The following is a 21,809-nucleotide window of genomic DNA, read 5'->3' on the forward strand; positions in this document are numbered from 1 at the left end:
TCTGCCACTTAAAGCCATCCTGCACTTAAAGCCAGACACCCTCCTTTCCCCCTTCCACCCCTCTCTCTCTCTCTCTCTCTCTGTGTGTTTGTGTGTGTGTGTGTGTGTGTGTGAGAGAGAGAGAGAGAGAGAGAGAGACCTACCCACCTGGTAGAGGTGCTGGCAGTCTGGCGTTGTTTCCCCCTTCGTGCATGTGTGTGTTTGTGTCAGACCCACGTGAACGTCTGGAAGAGGCACCTGTATGGAATTGCCAGCTAATCCTTATGGCCAGCCCCGACCTCTGCAAGTAGAAAGCGAGGGAGATTGTCAGGAGCACAAATCGGCACATGCTGAGAAACGCCGATCTCGTGCTGCTGCAATCTCTCTCGCTTGGTTTCAGCTTGCTTTCTCTTGCAGCAAGGCAAGTTGAAACCAAGCGAGGCAGACTGCAGCAGCGCGAGATCGGCGTTTCCCAGCATGCACCGATTCGTGTTCCTGGCAATCTCCCTCACTCCGTTTCAGCTTGCTTTCTGCAAGAGAAAGCCGGGCTGCAGGAAAGAAGTCTCCACTGAGAGAATGAGGCGGTGGAGGCTTGCTGCTCATTCTCTCAGCAGAGACTTCTTTCCGGGGGGGGAGGGTCTCCGCCGAGAGAATGTGTGGCAAGCTTCCACTGCCCGATTCTCTTGGCGGAGACTTCTTTCTGGGGATCCAGCCTCTGCTGCCCCTTCTCAGCCGAGAGAAGGGGCGGCAGAGGCTGGATCCCCAGAAAGAAGTCTCCGCCGAGAGAATGCGTGGCAAGACTCCACCGCCCGATTCTCTTGGCGGAGCGCTCCACTGCCCGTTCTCTCTGCGGGGGCTTGCAGGGCTGCTTCAAGCCTTGGCAAGGCAAACCGCCCGTTCTCTCTGCGGGGGCTTGCAGGGCTACTTCAAGCCTTGGCAGAGAGAAGGGGGAGGCAACCCTACCCCCCCGCAAACGAAGAGGTGGCGAAGGCAGCCGATCTGCAAGCCTCCACCACCACCCCACTCACCTTTCTAGTCCTCCCGTCTCTTCCTCCACTGCCGCCAAGTGCAGTTAGAACAAACAAAGAGGTTTGTGGGCAGTCCCACAAAACCAAAGTTGAACCAATCAATTTAAACTTTGCAAGTTTTTTTGAGAGCAGTTTAAATTGATTAACCTTCTTTAGTGCCATTTTTTTCAGGAATAAACATGGCAGAGGAGGACTGGGAGCCGCACGGGACAGCTCAAAGAGCATCATGCGGCTCCGGAGCCGCAGGTTGCCGATCTGTGGTCTAAGCACAAAGCACAGAGCCAAGAAACTTATATTCAAATTCAGATACTGTCTTAACATTTGAACAGGTAGGAAGGCTGCATATTATGAATACAGGGTGACTATTCATAAGAAAAACTATTCTCCAACACATATGCCTATAATAATTTTAGCATCTCCCTCATTCCTTTTGAACACCCAGTTCTAAATCTACAGCATACAGTTTTAAATCTCATTTTAAAAAGTCAAAATTATACAATTCTTAGTCTATACAACTGTATAAAATACAATTCTACATATCATCTGAAATTATCTGAGCAGTCAGATTCAAACTTTCTACACATACTTCAAACTCTGGAATGTAGAATTCTGTTATGAATTCAGTAGATAATAGCTAATACATTTTGGGGGGAAAATCATGGAAGAAAAAGTGCATACTTAGCTAGAATATGTTTTATAATAATCATGCTCTGCTTCCACCAATGAATAAAGTCTCCAATTCAGCAGTTGTAGGATCCACTGAATTAACCTCTTCTTTAAAAAAGTCATCTTCTTCAAGTTTCTTCCACCAGGGCCACTTCATGTATTTTAACATTGTATTATGGGACTGTTTGGCTTTGGCTGCCACAGGAACTGATCTGCTCATAAAGACATTCAGATCTCTCATGGTACTTTCTGAGAGACTTGGAGCATCTATGGCAAAAGTAGATATCTTTCTTTAGAAGACTTAGTTAACCTCTGCATTTGCAGCTTTTATCATTTTGTTTTCAAAGTAGCATCCTACAACAATGCAATAGTAAATACAAATAGGAGCAATGCAGCTAAAGAATTTGCAGAAGCTACATATTCATGCTACATATCACTTGTGAAAGGAAAGAAATCAAAGAACAGAGATAAGCATATAAAGAAGAGAAATTGCCCAGATCATAATGGTTTTTCTTGGCAGTTTGGGGTAAGATTGAATTGTATGTAAGAAGCCTGAATGCATATGGGTTTATGTCTAATATATGTAATTTGCTATTATAAGATTCACTTATGATCATAACTTCAATTGCTTTAAAAGATTAGAACAGATTACATTTAATCTGAAACTAATTTTTCAGGCTTTAGAGCCCAATTGAATTTTAGCAGTAAATGTTGTGAAAGTACAGCTCATTTTACTACTTATTTTGTGGCAGAAAACAATAAAAAGGTCCCTAAGCTCTGTTGATGTTCAACATCTTATCTCTACCTTTCCCAATTATGCATTATGTCTTATGTTAGATGAGAACATGCAGTGTTATTAGTACATAATTTGGAAGTAGAGATCAAACTTAGGAAAAACTAAAAATGATAGAAACAAAAAGGACTAAAAATGATAGAAAAAAAATATAACTAACATTTTAAAAGGCAAATCTATTCAATCCTGAACACGCAAACATTGGATGCATTAAGAAATTTCTACATGGAACCAATTGTAATAGTCAACAATGGCACTAATCACTGAGAGAATGCAATGACAGGTAATAGTATAACAGAGTGGGCCAAAACTAAAATATTCTCATGGGGAAAATATCACTTGAATTTTCTGCTTTAAGCAAAAAAACCTCTTGTGTTGTTTCTGAAGAATGTTGTGGAAAATATTAGAACTACTGAACTAGTAGAGATGGCAAAATTAATTTGTTTGATTAGAGAAAGTTCAATAACTGTATTTACTAATGACTGGAAAGCTCTTATGGACTTCTTGCTAAAAAAGAGTTTGTAATTTATGGGTATATATATATATATATATATATATATATATATATGTATGTATGTATGTATGTATGTATGTATGTATGTATGTATGTATATATGTATGTGTATATGTTTTCATAGATTTTTACGGGTACAGGTATGTAGGTCTTGGTGTATTCGGGTCTTTTCCTGTGAAAGATTGAGGGTGTCTTGGTGACGTTTCGACGAGGTCCCACTCGCCATCTTCAGGCTGGTGTCTTCGACTTCGTGCTTGTGCTAGCAAAGCGTGATCGGAGCTGCCGTCTCTCTATAAATATTGGTGGGGTGTGTTGGGTGCTGGCTTTGTTGCTGTAAGCGGGTTGGTTGGCTGTGTTGTTACATGTTGATTGGTTGATGGGGTTATTGTTTGTGGATTAGTCGGCTGTTTTGTAACATCCTGTGTGGCTGAGGTGTTGGCTGTGTGCCCATTAGTCTTTTGTGTTGTAACGACACAGCCCACATATTCACCACATCAAAACTAACCTGGGAAGACAATCTATGCAAGAGCAAAATGAGACAGACACATACTTAACAGTTGATCCACATCTGTGTGAACCTGGACTAGCAAAGCCTCTCGGTGTTGTTTTGCCTTCTGGTTTTTTCTTTCTCTCAGCATATAGTGGGCTAGTTTTTCCTGGGCTTGATGATGAAGTTCTCTGCTCATTTCTTCTGACATTGCAGAAGCCTGGAGAAAAATTACAGCCTCTGTCACCATTAACGGTTATCAGCTTCAAGCCTTTGCAAGGGTCTGCAGCACATTTACATTCCTTGGATAAATCTAATCACTGTGCTTCTTTTTATGTTTTCTCTCTGAAGCCACTGATCCATCTCCGAATAAATTTAGTTTCTTAATTAAGATTTGGGAAGAAGCAAATTCCTATTATTAGATTAAAGAAAAAACCCAAACAACCCTACCAAATATTTTATGTTTCTCATATCAAATAAAAGCAAATCAGGTAATTCATGGCATAGTTTCAGTTTATATAGCTATAATAATTTACGCACTATTGGCATGTTTTGCTAGGCAGAGAGAACAAAATTAAAGAAAATATGTATATGGATTATTACTTTTCAATATTTGAAGGCAATGTTGTAAAGCCGTTATAGGTAATCCTCAAATTACGACTGTAATGGAGCCTGCATATGGTTATAAAATGAGTCAATCACATAATCAGTCTGATTCTACACATTTTGTTGTAAAGGTCATCAAGCAAATCACAGTGGTCATTAAGTGAATCCATGGCTCTGCTTTACTTTGGATGCAGAAAACCAGAAGTAAACGCCAGGTTTCGGCACAACCATTGTAAAATGTAGTCATATGACTGTGGAATGCTGCAAAGGCCCATACATGTGACCTGTTTATTGAGTTCTTGAAGTGCAGCCACATGACCACGGGGGGGGGAGAGGAGGCAACATTCAGAATGTTGAATCCAAGTTGCAGGTAACTCCCAGTTAGGTCCATCAGAATTTTAACGGTCACTGTGTGACCGGTTGTAGGTGGACAACCTGTATTATCGCTGATTCCTATCGTTCCCCCCCCCCGCCGCCAATGTGTGTCAGCTTCTTGCTAAACCAGAGCCTTAAAGTTTCTGCAAAATACCCTTATTTCTAAGCAATTCAACTGGCAGTTCTGCAACAAATTTACATAAGACACCTGTCAGTCAATGGCTTCTGTGACAGAACTATTGTCCAGTCACATATAAAGCATCTTAAATCCTGGAGAGCCTTTTTGTATTCTAAAGAACGTATATCTTTACACATAAACTTTCACAGTCGTATGGTCTATTTATTCTCATTTTGAATGGCGGGAGGAGCAGAGTGCTGGAAGGTAGAGTAAGTGGAGTGCAGGGTGGCAGAGGTGGCTGGGACACTGCACTGTGGTGCTGAGGTAGTGGGCTACGCCATGAGAATTAAACCAACGCACTCCTTGGCAGTGCTGGGATTGAGTAAGAGGCCTGGGGTGGGGGGTGGTTGACTGGGATTGCTAAAGGCTGTGGGCCTCTACTTCAGCACCAGTGCTTCTGCCAAAGTAGGGCAGTCAAACAAGCATAGATGCTGCTGAATGCATACTGGTCCAGCACAGATGGGAAGGTCAATATGCAGGTAGGGGAACTGAAGCACACCTGCAGTCATAGATGCAAGTAGATTGTTAAGTAAAAATTTGATCTTGTGACTTCAGATGTGCTGAAGGAGGAATGGCCTTAGGAGACCACTGTGCCACCGTAATTTTGAATACTCACTGAATAACATTCCCATACAGCAGTTTTCAAGTAGTTTGCAATCAACTTAAATTTACAGTGGTTACTCTGGTGTATTAGTAATGGCAGATGTGCAATGACCAATGACACAGTTCCAAATTATTTCCATAAAAACTAACCACAGCATGACATTGGACCATTCTAGTCTACACTCAGTTAATTTAGGACAACTGCAAAATGTACAGCTCTAGACATTGCAGTATTTAAATGTCTGCCAAGAATTTTTTGAAATATCCAGGAATCTTCAACAAGCTTGAAAAGAAAATCCAGGAGATATATGTCTTTGGAGATTCTCAATCATCCAGGTCACAGTTGTCTCAAAGGTGCTTTTTTTCTTCTTCAAAAGACAACTGAAATGTTTTTTTTTTGCTTGAGGAACAAGAAAATGTTTCACTTCTCATCCAGGAAGCATTTTGGATGAGAAGTGAAGCATTTTCAAGGAAAAAAACAATCCAGTTGTCTTTTGAAGAAAAAAAGCACATTTGAGACAATCCAGGGGATAGGAGTATAATGATGACTTACTGGGTGCAGTTTGATATAGCTTTCCACCTTTTGCTGCAACAATATCCTCTGTTCATCCGAAAGAGATTCAGGCTGCTTCCAGAAAGAATGTTTCTTTCTTCTTTTCTTCTCCAAGAACTTAAGCACCTTATTGAAACAAAATATTAATATAAAAGTATCAACTCTCTACCGAATCTTATGTAGGTCAGGTTCATGGAATGCCTTCTTAGTGACATGGAAATTTTAGAAAAAGAAATGTTACATTATCTCTATCTTCAATGCAGATCAATGTTGATGGATCACATTTAAGGATTTTTAGTGTATCTTCCTAAACAACTGTCACATCCTGGGCCCTGCAGTGTTCTCCACACCCTTTTCATGAATAGGAAAGGAGATGGATCCTGTAACGGTGGCCATGAGCCCTAATCCTCCATGGATGACATTCATTCTTTACAACTCATTCTAGCAAGGTCTGAAATTGAACTGGTGGGCAAACATTGCAGCTGCAGATGCAGCTAAAGTTGAACCTTCACAGTTGTTAAAAAAGACATTGAGAAGGGACTTATTTGAACCATGAAGCCATTGCAGAGATTTGATTTAGATTTGCCACTGTTTGCTGGGTTGAAAAAGAAACACTAATTATAGTCTTTAGTTTTCTTTGGCCAATGCGCTAAGTAGGAAGCCCATAAGAAAAAGAATATCCTTGGTAAAAGACATCAAGAATCAATGTAGCTTAGTATTTTGTTCCCTAATGAGTTTCTACAATGTGTGATAATTACTTTTGCTGCTAAAAACTGTGACAAAATAAGGGTTTTTTGCCCCCTCTTGATCCTTTTTTTCCAGGCAGATACTACTAGAACAAGACTTACTTCAACACTGACAGCATGGTTCAAACAAGTTAGTTTAAACCACAGGTCTGCAACCTGCGGCTCCGGAGCCGCATGCGGCTCTTTCAGCCGTCTCCTGCGGCTCCCAGTCCTCTGCCATGTGCAGTCCAAAAAATAAAAGTGGGACTAAAAAAGTTCAACCAATCAATTCAAATATGCAGGGTAGATGCATATCTCGCCTTGGCTCCACTCTTCAGTCAAACCCTGTTCTGCTCATGCGCGCATGTACGCGCATGTGCACACATTTTTTTGCGGCTCCCAGTTTTTCCTTTTGTGAGGGAACCGGTTCCGAGTGGCTCTTTCACTGTTTCAGGTTGCTGACCCCTGGTTTAGACCATGACTGAAATAAGGAATAATTTGATTAACTGGTAGCAAAGTTATAGCAAAGTTTTGCTTTACTGCCCTCTCTAAGCAGTTTACAGAGTCATTCTCATTTTACCGACCTCGGAAGGATGGAAGCCTGAGTCAACCTTGAGCTGGTGAGAACTGAACTGCCAAAGTACAGGCAGCCAGCAGTCAGCGGAAGTAGCCTGCAATACTGCATTCTAACCAGTGTGCCACCACAAGAACAAGAATAGTTTTAAAATGTGCTATTGATATACCGTGTTTCCCCGAAAGTAAGACCTACCCCGAAAATAAGCCATAGCTTGATTTTTGGGGGTGGGGCTAATATAAGCCCTACCCCCAAAATAAGCCCTAGTTTTGAGGTGAGGCGCATGCCTAAAAACCAAGCTAGGGTGGGGGCGTGGAGTTTACCATTGCCACCAGGCCTCCCATGGATCGACACTTGCCTTACCTTGGCCCACTTCTTCTGCGGCCGAAGGAGCAGCTTCATTCTGCAGCTGACAGAATGGAGCTCAGACTGCACTTTGCAGCCAGAAGTCTTCCGGAAGGCCACTGCAGCTGAGAACCAAGCTATGGATTCAATCTGTAGCTCGGTTCTCAGATGCACAGACCTTCCGGAAAGGCCTCTGATGATGGCGAAATGCAGGCCGGAGCTCCATTCTCAGCTGCAGAATGAAGCTACACCTTCGGCTGCAGAAGAAGTGGGCCAGCTGGGCGGGGCTATCGATGCCACTGCAGTGAGGTGAGTTGAAAAGACACTCCCCCCCCCCCCGAAAAAAATAAGACCTGCTGCCTCTTTGGGAGGCAAAAAAAAAAAAAGACCGGGGAAACATAGTACTATTCCAATTTGAGTCTTGCAGACCAGACCTTCTGAAACAATGCTTTTAATGAATTGCTTGGGTTTTTGTAGACAGCAGTGTTCCATCAGCAACCTAATTTTAAAATATAAGTCAGATGATGTATTGGAGGTCCTGAACTTGAAATGTTTTTTTTTTTAATATACTGATGCAAAATGTTTCATCTCATGCCAACAGTTGGTTTGCGTACTAACCGCTCTCTGAATGAGGACAGCTGCTTTATATTCCTTGAGATTTCTTTTTTGCTGATGAAAATTTCTCCTTGCTTTAAATGCTCTCCAGTGTCTTTGGATAGTTAGGGCTGCTTTCTCTCTCATTTCATGCATATGCTTATCTACCTGACCTGGGAGATAGACATATATATTCATTATTAGAAAATCAGAATTCACACAAGCAGATAGATCTGAATTTCATTCTAGCTAGATGAAAGATGCAGAAAAGAAACCGTACACGGTTAGAGTACAACCTTTTTTTTAAACAGAAAGCCACTGTAGTTACTTCCAGGATCATTTTGTAGACCATAGGTATCTAGGCACAGCATGTTTACCTGCTATCTCATGGATACCCATAATATGACATCACAGAATTGATATAGTCCTCAAATTTGTACCAGAGGTATCAACTGAATTCTAACTTTTAATATGATAGGAAGGGAAATATTACAACATGACTATATTATTATAGATGTGAAGTAATTTCATTTATAATACCTAAATATTTGATACATTATATTATTGTGCTAACCCTACCATCTATTTGTGCATTATTTAAATAGGATCTTGTACCAAATACACTATTATTTAAATTTAGACATATTGTTAACTTTTACTGAACAATTCTGGCTCAGGTCCAAGCTACACTTCTGGTTTAGGCATTAATAGTCAAACACAATTGAGACTTCCAGTTTTGCACATAGCGCAAGGCCGAGGGATTGCAGAGCTCTGCACCCCATGGCTAGTTTTGCTTTGCCAGGGGACCCTAAATGGGTCTAAATTCGCCCTGGAGAGGTGACAAAGAAAGAGGGGTGCTCCGATGATCCTGGAACAACAGTCATTCTGCTAGATCTGGGGGAAGCCCTCCAACCCGACAGGAGAAAGGCTGGCTACACCTCGCTGACCAGCCCAAGCTACTTGCAGCCAAAGTCCAAAGGCACCAACCAGAACAATGGTGAACAGTGTGCTTGAAACTGGGTGAGGAATTTGATCTTCTCTCTTCTATTTTGATATCTGATTTCCTGGAAAAGATCCCCAAGAAGCAAAAATCCTTCCAAAGTGAGAAAAAAGGGGAGTACACCCCACGCTCCCATAGACAGAAGCGGCAAATTAAACTCTTATGGGGAACAAAAATATATTGAAATGAGGTTAAAAACACTACAGTCTGGATAAATTTGAAAACTAACAAAACTCCTAAAACTTCATACCTGAAAAAGTATTGATGAAATTATATATATTTATAAAATAATAACTCTTTGCTTTAAAAGTTGGAAAATGAACAGTGATATCTAGTGGAGGATTAGAGAAAACTATAGCTGCATTGACTCAAAATTTGGCAAGACATCCAGAAATAGCAAAAAACAGCTGGGAATAAAGCACCGACCTATCTACTACAGAGTGAAACTATATGTTTAGAAACTGCTGACCTTCTGGGATTATAAATACACTAAGCTGCATTTTTAAGTTTAAGAACTGTTTGCAGAGAAAGAAAAACCTTGGCCTTTGGCTAATCTTCTAAACGGGAATTCTGGAAAGCTTTCAGGTTTCACTTTGGACTGAAATCTTGGCTGGTTGATAATTATAAGACCCCTGAAAAGAATTGTTACAAAATACTGTTTTCAATGGTGCCTTGATAAATTGGAAATGTATTGGATTATAAAAACCATATATAAAGATAAGAACCACATAAGACTTGGTTGTTTGGATTTTAGGATGAGCTGGTTTGATAAAGCTAATTAAAGACACTATGGTACCAGTGAAAAACTACTTAGAGAGGGGAGATAAAATGGTTGTTGTATATTTATTTAAAAGTGATAGAAAACCACACCTAATACCTCCTCCTGAAGACCCCAGCTTGGAACATCAGAGATCTGCAGGAAAAATGACTCAAGAAAAGCAAACACATTCCAGAAGAAAATATATGTGATGCTGAGACAGATTCTTAAATCATGATGAGATTAAAAACAACTTTGATAACATAAATGAACATATCTCTACTGTAACTTAAACTTACAATTAAATAGTGCTCAGAAATAATGACAAAGAATGAACAAACAAATCAGACAATAGAATACAAACTAGAGGAAAGTGACTCAAATATGGAAGCTACAAATGAAGAGAACTACAACTTAATACAAACAAAAGAAAATCCGCAAAATTTTGCTACAACAAAGGAAATAAAAAAGATGTTTTATCTTCCAGGACCTCAAAACAAACTGATGGACAAAAAAGATTTAATAAAATGGATTAAAGACTGTCAGGAGAATCATCAAAGCGTGGGAGACAAAAAACGAATATTCTACTCAACTTGTCATTTTTATCCCCAACATCATCTACAAAAATACAACCTGGCAAGCTAAACCTATTGATTTGGAAAGTGACCTGGCAAAAGAAGAGTAGTTAAGACGTGTGATTCAACTTACCAGATGGAATACTATATGACTAAACACTTGTTTGAATATGGTTAAAAATATATATATATAAAGTTTGGATATAAAGAGGCCCTATAGTAAGATTGCTAGATGGTGTACTATATGATTAAATACTTGTTTGAACATGGCCAAAAGAACAGACAAAGCTTGCACATAAAGGGGTCCTATAATAAGAAGGATAAGATATATAAGTAGTATAATACTTTTATAATATATAAAATATAAAAATATTGAGATGCTGTATTCGAATGAAAAGTTTGGATATTCAAAGGTAATGAAATTTGAGAAAATTATGACTGGTAAGAGTGGTTTGAATATTGAGGGGAAATTAAACTTAAATAAGAATCTTGCAAACAGGACATATAACGACTTAATATGACTTCTATAAATACAATTGAAACAAGCTGATTAGAAAAGATGTTATATGTTGATGTTATCGTTATATGTACAAATATTAGAAAAATGTTTATACTTAATTTTGTATGTATCGAAAGTATTAAGAATTATATTTCTTTAATGTAGAAAAAAGGAGAATATAACCGGAAGAAGAGATGATCAAGGTAATATATTATTAACCAACATATTGATCAATTATGGAAATTAATTACTATTGATTGTTTTTAAATACATGAACCCAGACAACACACTGTTCACTAAGCACTAAGGATTATTGTAAAAAATTAATAAAATATATTAAAAAAATAGTCAAAGGCAATTGACACAAATGATGAGATAAACATGGGTTGCTATCTTTCTCCTAAAAACTGATGGCAGGGATTTTCCAGTACACAAAGAATGCAAGCAAACCCAAGGCCTTCTCGGGCTCAGTTCACAAGCTGTGCTCTGGAAGCAAAATAATGCAAAATGTACTGTATGATTTTATATACATTTTAATGCAGCTATACTGAATGGTGCCTTGGTTAGTCAACTTTTTACTAAATACAAATCGCAGCACATTTTTGCCCTACTCCTTGTATAATAGATCCATGATAAATTATAAAAAGTCCTTTAGAGCATCAATGATGTCACCTTGGGGAACAAAGCAAAGACAAAAAAAAATTCCAAATGAAAGAAAAGGGGATACCTGTCCCCTAATGGTTCTTCATGGTTCTGTAATAATCATACCTGCATGGACAATTTCCAATAGTGTTAGCTGCCGTTCATGAAACAGCCTCATGGCTCTTTGTCTCTGAAGCTGCAGTTGTTGACGGAGGTGCTCTTCTTCTCTCTGTCTTTTTAAACTTTGCAACTCCTGTTCTCTTTTAGCTCTACAAAGAAGTTTTTTTGTTAAAAACACACACACACACACACACTCACTGAAAATGCTATTATCAACATTTAAACTGTTTCCAGGTTCAAGACTGTTTAGGGCTAAGTCATGAGAATTTCTGCCATTTGTTCTTCCATAGACCAAAGTTGCCCACCCATTTGTAAATAGAAGAGTTAAGGGAATTCTAACATCATGAAGCTTCCTGCCTATTACTATAGTGTTCCTGAGAAGTGGCCATTCAGCTCTGCTCAAACTCCTTAATGAAGGACAATTCAGCACCTTCAAAACCTGTCCGTTGCAATGTTATTTGTTTCTTAGTGTATTACTGACATTCACTCTTAATTGCCTGATGGAGGAAAAAAGGAAACAGATTTGCTCCATAAGACACAGCCAAAACAAGTCCCCCAGAGTGGGCAAAGCCATATTTTTGGGACTCTTTTTATATTTTGGGAGGTCTGGGCTATTTTTTAAAGGACAGCATTATTCTTGATTAACTTTGCAATCTCTACGTAGTCCTTATGTTTTTTCCCCCCAGGACCCAGTTTAGTACTTATTCTAAATTCTGAATACCAAAAATAAACTCATCAGTGACTGCCTAGACTCCTCACCTCCATGCCCTTCCATTTTGAAGACATGGACAGTGTCTTCCTCTGGTCCCACATTATTTTATAATGCTAATGATGTATGCTGCTATGTGATAGTAAACTTTAATTGACCTAGTTGAATCTAAAAGCAAGATCTACTTCAGCATTTCTGAGAAGAATCACATAAAGAAAAGAGTAAACAAGAGCATTCTTTTCCTGTGCACGCATGCGCGTACACACACACACACACACACACACTTATGTATAGGAGTCCATTTTGGTACAGTGGTTAAAGCACCAGGCAAGAAACTAGGACATTGTGAGTTCTAATTCTACCCAGGACGTGAAGCCAGATGGTTGATTTTGAGCCAGTCACTCTCTATCTTGGCCCAGGAAAATTGCAAGAGCAAATCACTTCTCAAATTATTACCAAAACCCCCTGCAGGGATTAGTTCAGGCAGTCACCTGGAATCAAGAGTGACTAAAATGCACATACATACACACAAAGTATGTATGTATGCATACTGGGATCAGGCAATATAATTTATATCTTGTATAGCATAGTCTAGCAATGAAGCATATAATTTTGATTTTGAAAATAATCTGCAGGGCTGAAAATCCATGAGTGAAATCTGCCCTCTAGTGGATTTCTCAAACAAGTATCAATTAGGAAATTTTTGTATTTTTTATAAATAAATCAGGGGATAGTTGTAGCATAGTGAGTCCAATCACAATAAAAAAAATAACAAATAAAAAGAATTGGGACATAAAGCCATAAAATCATTTCAATTCAGCACCATATCTTTACCAGAATATCTGCAAATACTGAAGGCATAGAAAGGAATTAATCATAGTAGTATTAACAAAAGTCGCCTCTAGATAAGATTGGCACCATATAAATATAATAAATAAAATAGAAAGAACTGTATAAGTCTCAGGCAATGCATAAATACAAAAAGGAGTGAAGAAATTCTAATCTATTTCCTTCACTCTAATGTAATTTTACAGAAGCAAGTTACTTCCTAGAAGAGCAATACAGAGAAATTATGCCTACTGTGACTTTACATATAAGCTTATTCCCCCAAACCTCCAGATATTTTCAGGTTAAAAAAACCCTACATATGGAGATTTTATTGATTAAATACATATCTATGTTGATGTCCTTGGCCTGATGGAAGGTCTGGAAAATCCTTATATTGTAGCTGTACTTTCCAACCCATTTTAACAATACAATATTGTTTTTGCTTAAAAACCCTCCAGAGTTTACCTAAATCTCCTTTGCAAGATAGTTATGGTTTTTGGAAGCTGCTTTAATCTTTTTCGTGTCTGATATCCTCTCCAAGATGCCTGGATCACACACGCTGCTTGATGTAGTCTCTGAAATTAACAAATTAGCTTATTTATTTTTCTTCTGCATGTGGTAATTAAACAGTTGTAGATGTTAAAAATGTATAATCTCTATGAGCTTTATTTGATTTGACAATTTACTAGTCTATATTCAAACCAAGGCTGGTTTATAATCGAATTAGAAGGAGATCCAGGCTTGGAGATATGGCAAACTCCCTATGAAGAATTAAGCTTACAATTTCAGAATACTTTTATAATAGTTCTCCCTCACATAGTCAGATTCCAGTTATGTGACCAGATTAGAAGCTATGAAACACATATGAATACACTGGTAAAATCTAACACAAGCTACCTCCATCACACACAGAATTCTACAAAACACAGTATACTTGTGTTATACCTGTGTTTCACAAGCACTGGAGTTTTTTGGATCCAGCAAGTCCAGCAATTGATTGAGATTCTTGTCAAATCCTTTGCCAGTCCATTGCTTGCTTAGAAGAGTATGTAGTCCTTAATAAATGAGATGTGGTAAGATAAATATGCTACTTGGTAAGAAAAAGTGCTAGTTTATTCGTCCTACAAATTACTAGTGGTACAGATACTAAGATAAAAGTTAGAATGTTCCACACTAAATATACACCAGTGTCAAGAAGTAGTGAAACATCCAAAGAAAAATTTAAACAATTAATGGATTCTTTATATTGGATATGGTAATAAAGCTTCCTGCCTTGAATGCAGGTTAAGGCAGAATATACATTCATAATAAATGAATGACTGAATGAATAAATAAATACATATATCCACTGCTTTTCCTAGAATATGATTGTGGCAATATAAGACATATATAAGTAATCTGTACATCGATTATACTGCTTTACTATACATAATGCTAGATTCCTTTACAGGACTTCACCTATAATATTCACTGTTTTAAAACGGTGCCCAATACATACATTTTACAATCAATAACATGAGTGCTAGGTTGGAGAACCGATGCACGTAACAAACTGTTTGGATTGCAGTCAGCTTCTTCCCAAGGAATGTTCAATGCCAAAATTTATTATTCTAGAATGTTTTTCAAAATCCAAAATCTTTTGACTAACCTTTGTAGCGAGTATTCATGGTGATAACAAGTTGGGCATCAGATTCTGTGATCAAAAGTAACAGTTTAACAGTTGCATTTCCTCTGGCAGGGTTGGTGGTAGAGGAAATCTTGTAAATAAGTTCATCCAGAAGGAAGTGTAGGGCCTCTTTGGTTATTTGAACTAATGCTTTACTGAGAAAATCACAAAGAGAGGAAATCATATTGGGGGGGAAAATGGTGGATGGAAATGGGCACGATTAGAAGAACCCTAACCACACTGTAATATAAACGTACACACTAAATCCTTTGAATCAGGCTCCACCAACTTGCAAGTCAGGGGATACGAATGTAAACACTTATTTGATGCATGTCAGGCTCCCCACCCCATCTCCCTTTTACAGTTTAAAAAAATGTTGTAATAAGGAAATGAGAAGGTGGCATGCTAATGAGTCCCATGAGCATTCTTTGAACACAGAAATAATAGGTAGCTGAATATGTTCTAGACTGGCTCCCAAGAGCTACTGAAAATAAAATAAAATAGGAGCATCTCAAGGAAGAACATTGGCAAGTACCTCCCCCCCCCAAAGCTGGTGCTCTATATCCAGCCACGTCCCTGCAATATTCGTTTCATGAATAGGGGAGCACCTCTCTCAGCATTCATTTTGTGAAAGCCTCCGCCTGTGTCCGACATGCCAAACATGTCCACCAGTAAAAAAAAAAAAAAGGACGCCAACTTTAAACTGTAGCTTTAATCTTGTATCTCTTCTTTAGAATGAAGAATATGGAATTATGAAGACGAAAAGCTAATTTAACCTACAAGAACTATTCATATTTTAGGATGAATTGCAATCTTTGTTTTCGATGTTAAAGGTACACTTTGGCATATAATTACCTACTGGTTCTTAAAATATTCTGCAAGAGTGACAGAATCTGGATTGTTGTTTCCACATCATCGGCTGTCAGCGATTGCTGGAAGTGTTTATTTTGAAGCACTAGGGCAAAAACAGAACACCCATTTCAAATAGGAGTTAAATCTATGCTTAATTTTATCTTGGAATGGGAGGTAACAGCAACCCTCTAAATGCAGATCGCAGGTGAATTAGAAACCATCACAACATTCCTACCCAATGAATTCCCAGGCTTTTCTTCCCTTACCATTTTTTACTAGGTGGATGTGACCTCTGCACAACCAACGGGTGGCATCAGTCACTGTCCTGAAACAATGTAGAAATTCATTCCTTTTTTCATCCTTAAAGAAAACAAAGGGAAACTGATAATTAAAATTCTTGAAAGACATAAACAGTGATTATACCCTCAAGCTATATTTGTTAAAAAGATAATAATTCTTCTAAAACTGAAAAAAGGAGGAGGGAAGCAAGGCTGGGGTCTACTTAAGTTACAGTAAGAAAATAACTTCTTTCCTTCTGATTCTGAAACTACTCCAACCAAGTATAAACTGTTTCTTTGCAGGATCCAGCATGTCTCTTACAATGACTAGTACACAAAAGTGTACTGTGCATCACAATGATCTTAAAAACGTGGAATGTTATGTATTTTTATTCTTACTGAATTTGGAACCTTCAATATATTTTTGATAACAACTTTCATGCTTCCTATCAGGAATGATACTGAGGTTGATGAGAGATGTAGTACAAATTAAGTTCAGGATATATGACATTAAAATAACACATTTGATTAAATGTTAGAGGAGGAAGAAATGTTAATGCTAAATCAATTGGAATACTTTTGGAATTGGAAAGTATACAACTGTATAGCCATAAACTAGATGCAGTGTGAGGATTCTGTGAAATCTGTCAGTGGTATGTATTTTTCAGATATTAAAACTACTGCAAAGTAAATGCTGTTTTATTAATTTCTGTTTTTCATCAAAAACATGCAAATACATGGGCAAATAAAATTGTCAGAAATTACCGTATTATGTATTGATTACTCTTATCGCTTGAAAATGTAAGCACAGATACATTGTAAAAGGAAAAAATAAATACATCAAGAGACAACAACAGAATATCTGCCTTGGCAATGTTTACTGTGGCCTCAGCCTACAACCAGAGGCAGGTCTAATATTTGTCACAGTTCCATATTCTTTGTTCCATTACTCTGAATAAACAATTAATGAAGCTATGTGTTGGTGCATTTTCAAAGTAGCCAAAGTTCAACAATTTCCTTGTCCATATTGTCAAGCAGAGAATTAACATGCATTATCAAAAAGGGACAATGTGCTGCTTTGGTAACAGTCTTGGGTCTTGATAGCATAGAAATTATGTCTTTGCAAGCATCACTTAGGCCAGGTAACAAAAAAGGTGGGAACCCTCGCCTGCCCATATCAACATTTTTGTATACAATAGTCCTCGATGTATGACTCCAAATTGAGCCCAAAGCTTATGTTGCTAAGTGAGACATTTGTTAAGTGAATTTTGTCCCATTTTATGATCTTTCTTGCCAATAAAGTGAATCACTGTAACACAGCTGTCAAATGAATCTGATTTTCTCATTGACTTTGCTTATCAGAAGGGCGCAAAAGGCGATCACATGACCCCAGGACACTGCAACAGTCATAAATCTGAACCAGTTGCCAAGCATCCAAATTTTGATCATGTAACCATGGGAATGCTACAACAGTTGTAAGTGTGAAAAACTGTCATAAGTCACTTTTTTCAGTGCCCTTGTAACTTTGAATGGTCACTAAATGAACTGTTATAAGTCGAGGACTACCTGTCAAGATATTACAAAATGGCTCAAATACCTTGATTGCCAGAGCAAATTGTGCTTGCAAACGCCTTCCCAAGAAGAGAAGGCTGTCTATTGCAGAAGGAAGCAGTTTACTGTAAAACTCATGTTCTGTTTTCACTTCAAGACCTACACAACACTGACTGAGAAGGAAAAGAAAAAAAAATCCCCTCTGTAATTTGCAAATAGTATAGCCATGGGCTAATACAGAGCTACTAAAGCAGTTCAGAAATACACTTGTGTAACCGTGCAGTATTTTTACCTTAATATCTCTGCTATCTGGGCAGCAGTAGTCCATCCTCCAGGCACTTTTGTATAATCTTGCTTAAGAACTACTAGACAGTACTGGATTAGATCACAGTAGTATAAGTCTTGTTTAATTTTCTTTGATTCATTACTTCCTGGGGATGCAGTTATTAAAATTTCTAAGAAAAAAAAATTAAACTGCTTAGGTTTGGATCCCTCTATAAATATAACAAATACAGAAGGCTGAAAGACAGGTCAGAAGGGAGCATAGCAAAAACACAAAATCAGGTAATAATTTGGAATATCTATATACTACTAAAACTCTGATTTCTATAACATTTAACTGGGTGAAGTGATACACCATAGGGCAAAACCAAGGTACTCAAATGGGCTAATTTACAGAATGGACCCAAAATCTGGGATCCGTAACTCCCATGGAACTGAACTTTGGCAATATCATAAAGCAGGTTATGACATCATACAGAATGTCATAAAACATTTCCAGTGGTCAGCTGCTGTTTGACTGTGCTGTATAGGTTCAAAGGGCTATTTTCAAGACAGCTACATCTCTAATAGCTATCTGAATTTAAAAAAAAATTAGAAACTTTGAGATTGTTGAAGATATTAGAGAAGTCTGGAAAGGAAATATCTCTGAAACAATGACCAAACAGGTCATGGGTTATCTAGTCAGTTACTAAAGTACTGGTAGTTAGATAAAATTTAAGAAGCTATATAATTCACATCAAAAAGGTTATTTTTTTTTATTTTACAGAGAAAACATAGTACTAAAAGTTACTTTAAAAAGAAAATGAAGGCAGGCAAAAATCAAACTGGTGGTATAAAATGAATCAAGAAGCAGTAGAAATGCAAATAAATACTGTTTAGTCAATGAGAAAATGCTTTGAACATATGTGCACAGTGTCCATAATACAGTAATATCAGGCTAATTTTGAGTTGGAAGTGTGGTAATCAGAGAGTAACACTTCCTTATTCTGCACAGCTAAAATAAATTTGGGCCATAACTTCCTTTACTGGAAAGCAGCTGTCTAGCAACTGATAATTTCTCTAACTGAAATGCTACTATGCTTTATTCTCTGTCTCACTTTGTTCAGACTATTTGCATAACATGCTTACCATGATTAAAATAACCATGATTTACCAAACCTGATTTTCTAGGCTTGTGTGATACTCTGAACTATAAACTCACCATTTATAGTGAGTTTGCATAGCAGAGACAAAGATAAATGTGGCTGAACAGTTTATGGCTCAGTGTGTTGAGCCAATGTGCATCTGATTTGCTAACAGATCAATACTAGTTCTTATCATAGGTCTGGTATACTTTTTCTGAGTAAAACAATTATCAAGATATTAGCTTTCATGACCTGTAGAGCTCGCTTTATCAGATGCATGGATTTGATCAAGGTTATGCCTTTTTATAAAAATTGTTCGTCAGAAAACATGCTACCAATTCCCAATTTTTCACTATCTCATTGCTCTCCTGTATAATTTGTATTGTGTGTCCTTCATAATTGGCTCTGTTGTACATAAATCATATCATACAGTTCTTTGTTAGAAGACTTAAGATACAGAAACACATTCTAATTCTCATCCCATGATTAATAGGTCAAGAGGTCATATGAAGCATTGTTATAAACTGAGCCCATTTTATCGATTTAGAAACATATGAATAGTTTTCATTTCTTCCCCTTGGTTTCCAATCTTACTGCTTCAAGCATTATTGCCCCTTTTCCTTATCTGCCTTCCAATATCTCATTTCCTGCATAACAACATTAATTTTGTAAATACACAAAAACCAAGACTAAGCATGTAAATTAAAGACACATCTTAAAATCAGATAAATTTAGAACGGTGGGGGGGAGAGAAGAAAAATAGAAGTTTATGTATCCATAGTTTTTATATTAGCCTAACTTGTTTAAAAATATTTTACAAGTAAGAACTTGAACAAGTCCAATAGTACATTCACTCCTTACAATTAAGATTCACAACGTCGTAATTCCCATAATGATCAAGACTTTCTTCTCAGTAATACTAGAATATCTGTTCTATATGTACAAATGTCCTTTCCAATAACCCCAAACAAAAGACTCTAACAGTAACAGAATACTGAACGTTGTTTAATCATAGCATAGCAGAGTGCTTTTTTTGTAAAAAAAAAAAAGTGTTGGAACTCACATACGTCATACAACCCGCCTTGCCTACCCTACAAGGTTTACCTTTGTATTTGAAAAAAAACACCCTTCAATTTTTAATGTATCTGAAAGACTAGGATTTTATTCAAGGTAAGTTAGTACTATTAATGTTACCATGCACTGTGTGGCTTCAAATCACAAGAAGGCATTTTATTAATCTTTTGGGACATTTACCACTGGCATACACATACCCATTTAGTTTAATGAGTGGAAATGTCAGCTTCCTATGTGAATGAAATTGGCCCAACAAAACAAAATTTGGTTGCTTGCAAAAGATTGAAATATTTTTAAGAAGTTGTCCAACAAGGTAGAAAAAGCTACATTTGGAGTTTAATATGGATATTGACTTGAAACAAATTAAAGTTGAAACTTTGCCAGTGAACAGATTACTTTTAACTTACCTTTAAGTTAAACCCAATTTAATAAATAGATCTGATTAAACCTCATTCTGTGGGTCTATCTTTACATCTGACCAACACACAATTAATATATATTATTATTAATACCTCCAAATCACAAGACATTGACTTTATTCTTATTCTCCCCCCCCCCTGCAGTTTGAATATAAAAGTATGAAAGACTAAAAAGAGATTTTCATAGATATCCCAGCCTTTGAACTACCCGAGGAACCTAAAGTTTCGCTGTTGGGCAAGCTTCTATGCCAGCCGCCTTTCTTTCCTCTCGCTTCGCCTCTTTTTAACCTCACACCCCACCTTCTGTAAGGGAAGGCAAAGGTCTCTCGTGAAAGATGGCCTCCATGTTTGTGTGTCTCCCACCGCCACCATCGGCTTCCACATCACATTGTCCGACACAGCCAATGAAGCCATGCTCTGGCTGTGGTGCTCCGGCGCCTCATGGCTCCTCCTAGAGGAGGCAGACAGCGCCAGAGGGGACCTCGCTCACACCATACCACCAGCAGGGCATTTTCAAAAACAAACGAGGATAGGAAGGGAAACAATAGGAAAAGAACGCAACTATGGAAAATCTGTAAAAAAAAAAAAAAAGGTGTCAGAACTCCGTTCCGGAGCGTTCTGACAAAAAAAGCCCTGTCATAGCAGGCTCAGCACATAGCAGGCTTTAGTTTTACCTTATGGTGCTGCACCTAAGATCTTAACTTACCTTTTAACTTTAACAGCAACACAGGAATATCCTGATCAGGACTTTCAGTAATCTGAGCAGCCAGAGACAATATTCTAGAATCCACCGGAAGTGGCTTCATTTCACGTAACATTAACTACAGAAAGAAAGGAAAAAAGATAATTATCTTCAGTAAGTGACATTTTATGGCAAGCAACAGTTTAAACAAGATGTAATAAAATAGATTTCATCTAATAAAATCAACATCAGATTTTCATGGAAGATATATTTTAATAGAAGCTAATTTTAATATCAAATTCACACACTTTACTGTTTCTACTAAAATATATGTTTCTTTGAATTTGGGAGATTCAAGACTGACAATAGGATATATTTTTTATCCAAAACATACTTTGATTATGAACATAGACACGGGCATCCTTTTAAATACACTGTTTAAAGCAGTGTTGGGCAAACTTGTAGAAGAGCATATATCAATGGGTACTTGTTTTAAAGGCTGTTCATTATCTCCTGAACAATAACAAGTTTGAATTACTAACTGTAGAAAGAAAAAGAAGAGGATTGTTTGAATTACTAACTGTAGAGAGAAAAAAGGAGAAGAGGATTAATACTTTTACAGTTGATACTTGTGACAAGCTTCTTGGACAATTGATAAACATCTATATGACAACACTGAACTAGACAAGCCCTGGGTGTGATCCAACAAAGCTTTTAGATTCTTAAAACAT

General features: G+C 37.6%; 1 protein-coding gene across 1 annotated transcript; it reads right to left on the reverse strand.

Annotated features, from left to right (window-relative positions):
- Positions 1 to 510: 510 nt before the first annotated feature.
- On the reverse strand, positions 511 to 21,214 carry IQCB1 (IQ motif containing B1; the record flags this gene model as incomplete). Its single annotated transcript, XM_081319239.1, has 13 exons — positions 511 to 1,940; positions 3,531 to 3,687; positions 5,783 to 5,908; positions 8,045 to 8,193; positions 11,620 to 11,762; positions 13,616 to 13,725; positions 14,096 to 14,205; positions 14,799 to 14,971; positions 15,672 to 15,771; positions 15,935 to 16,028; positions 17,544 to 17,670; positions 17,790 to 17,952; positions 21,103 to 21,214. 13 exons carry the CDS (start codon positions 21,212 to 21,214, stop codon positions 1,711 to 1,713), a joined length of 1,794 nt encoding a protein of 597 aa, XP_081175365.1. The 3' UTR covers positions 511 to 1,710.
- Between the last annotated feature and the right edge of the window lie 595 nt (positions 21,215 to 21,809).

Source organism: Vipera berus, assembly GCF_964194415.1.
Source record: "Vipera berus genome assembly, chromosome: 1".
Lineage (NCBI taxonomy): Eukaryota > Metazoa > Chordata > Lepidosauria > Squamata > Viperidae > Vipera > Vipera berus.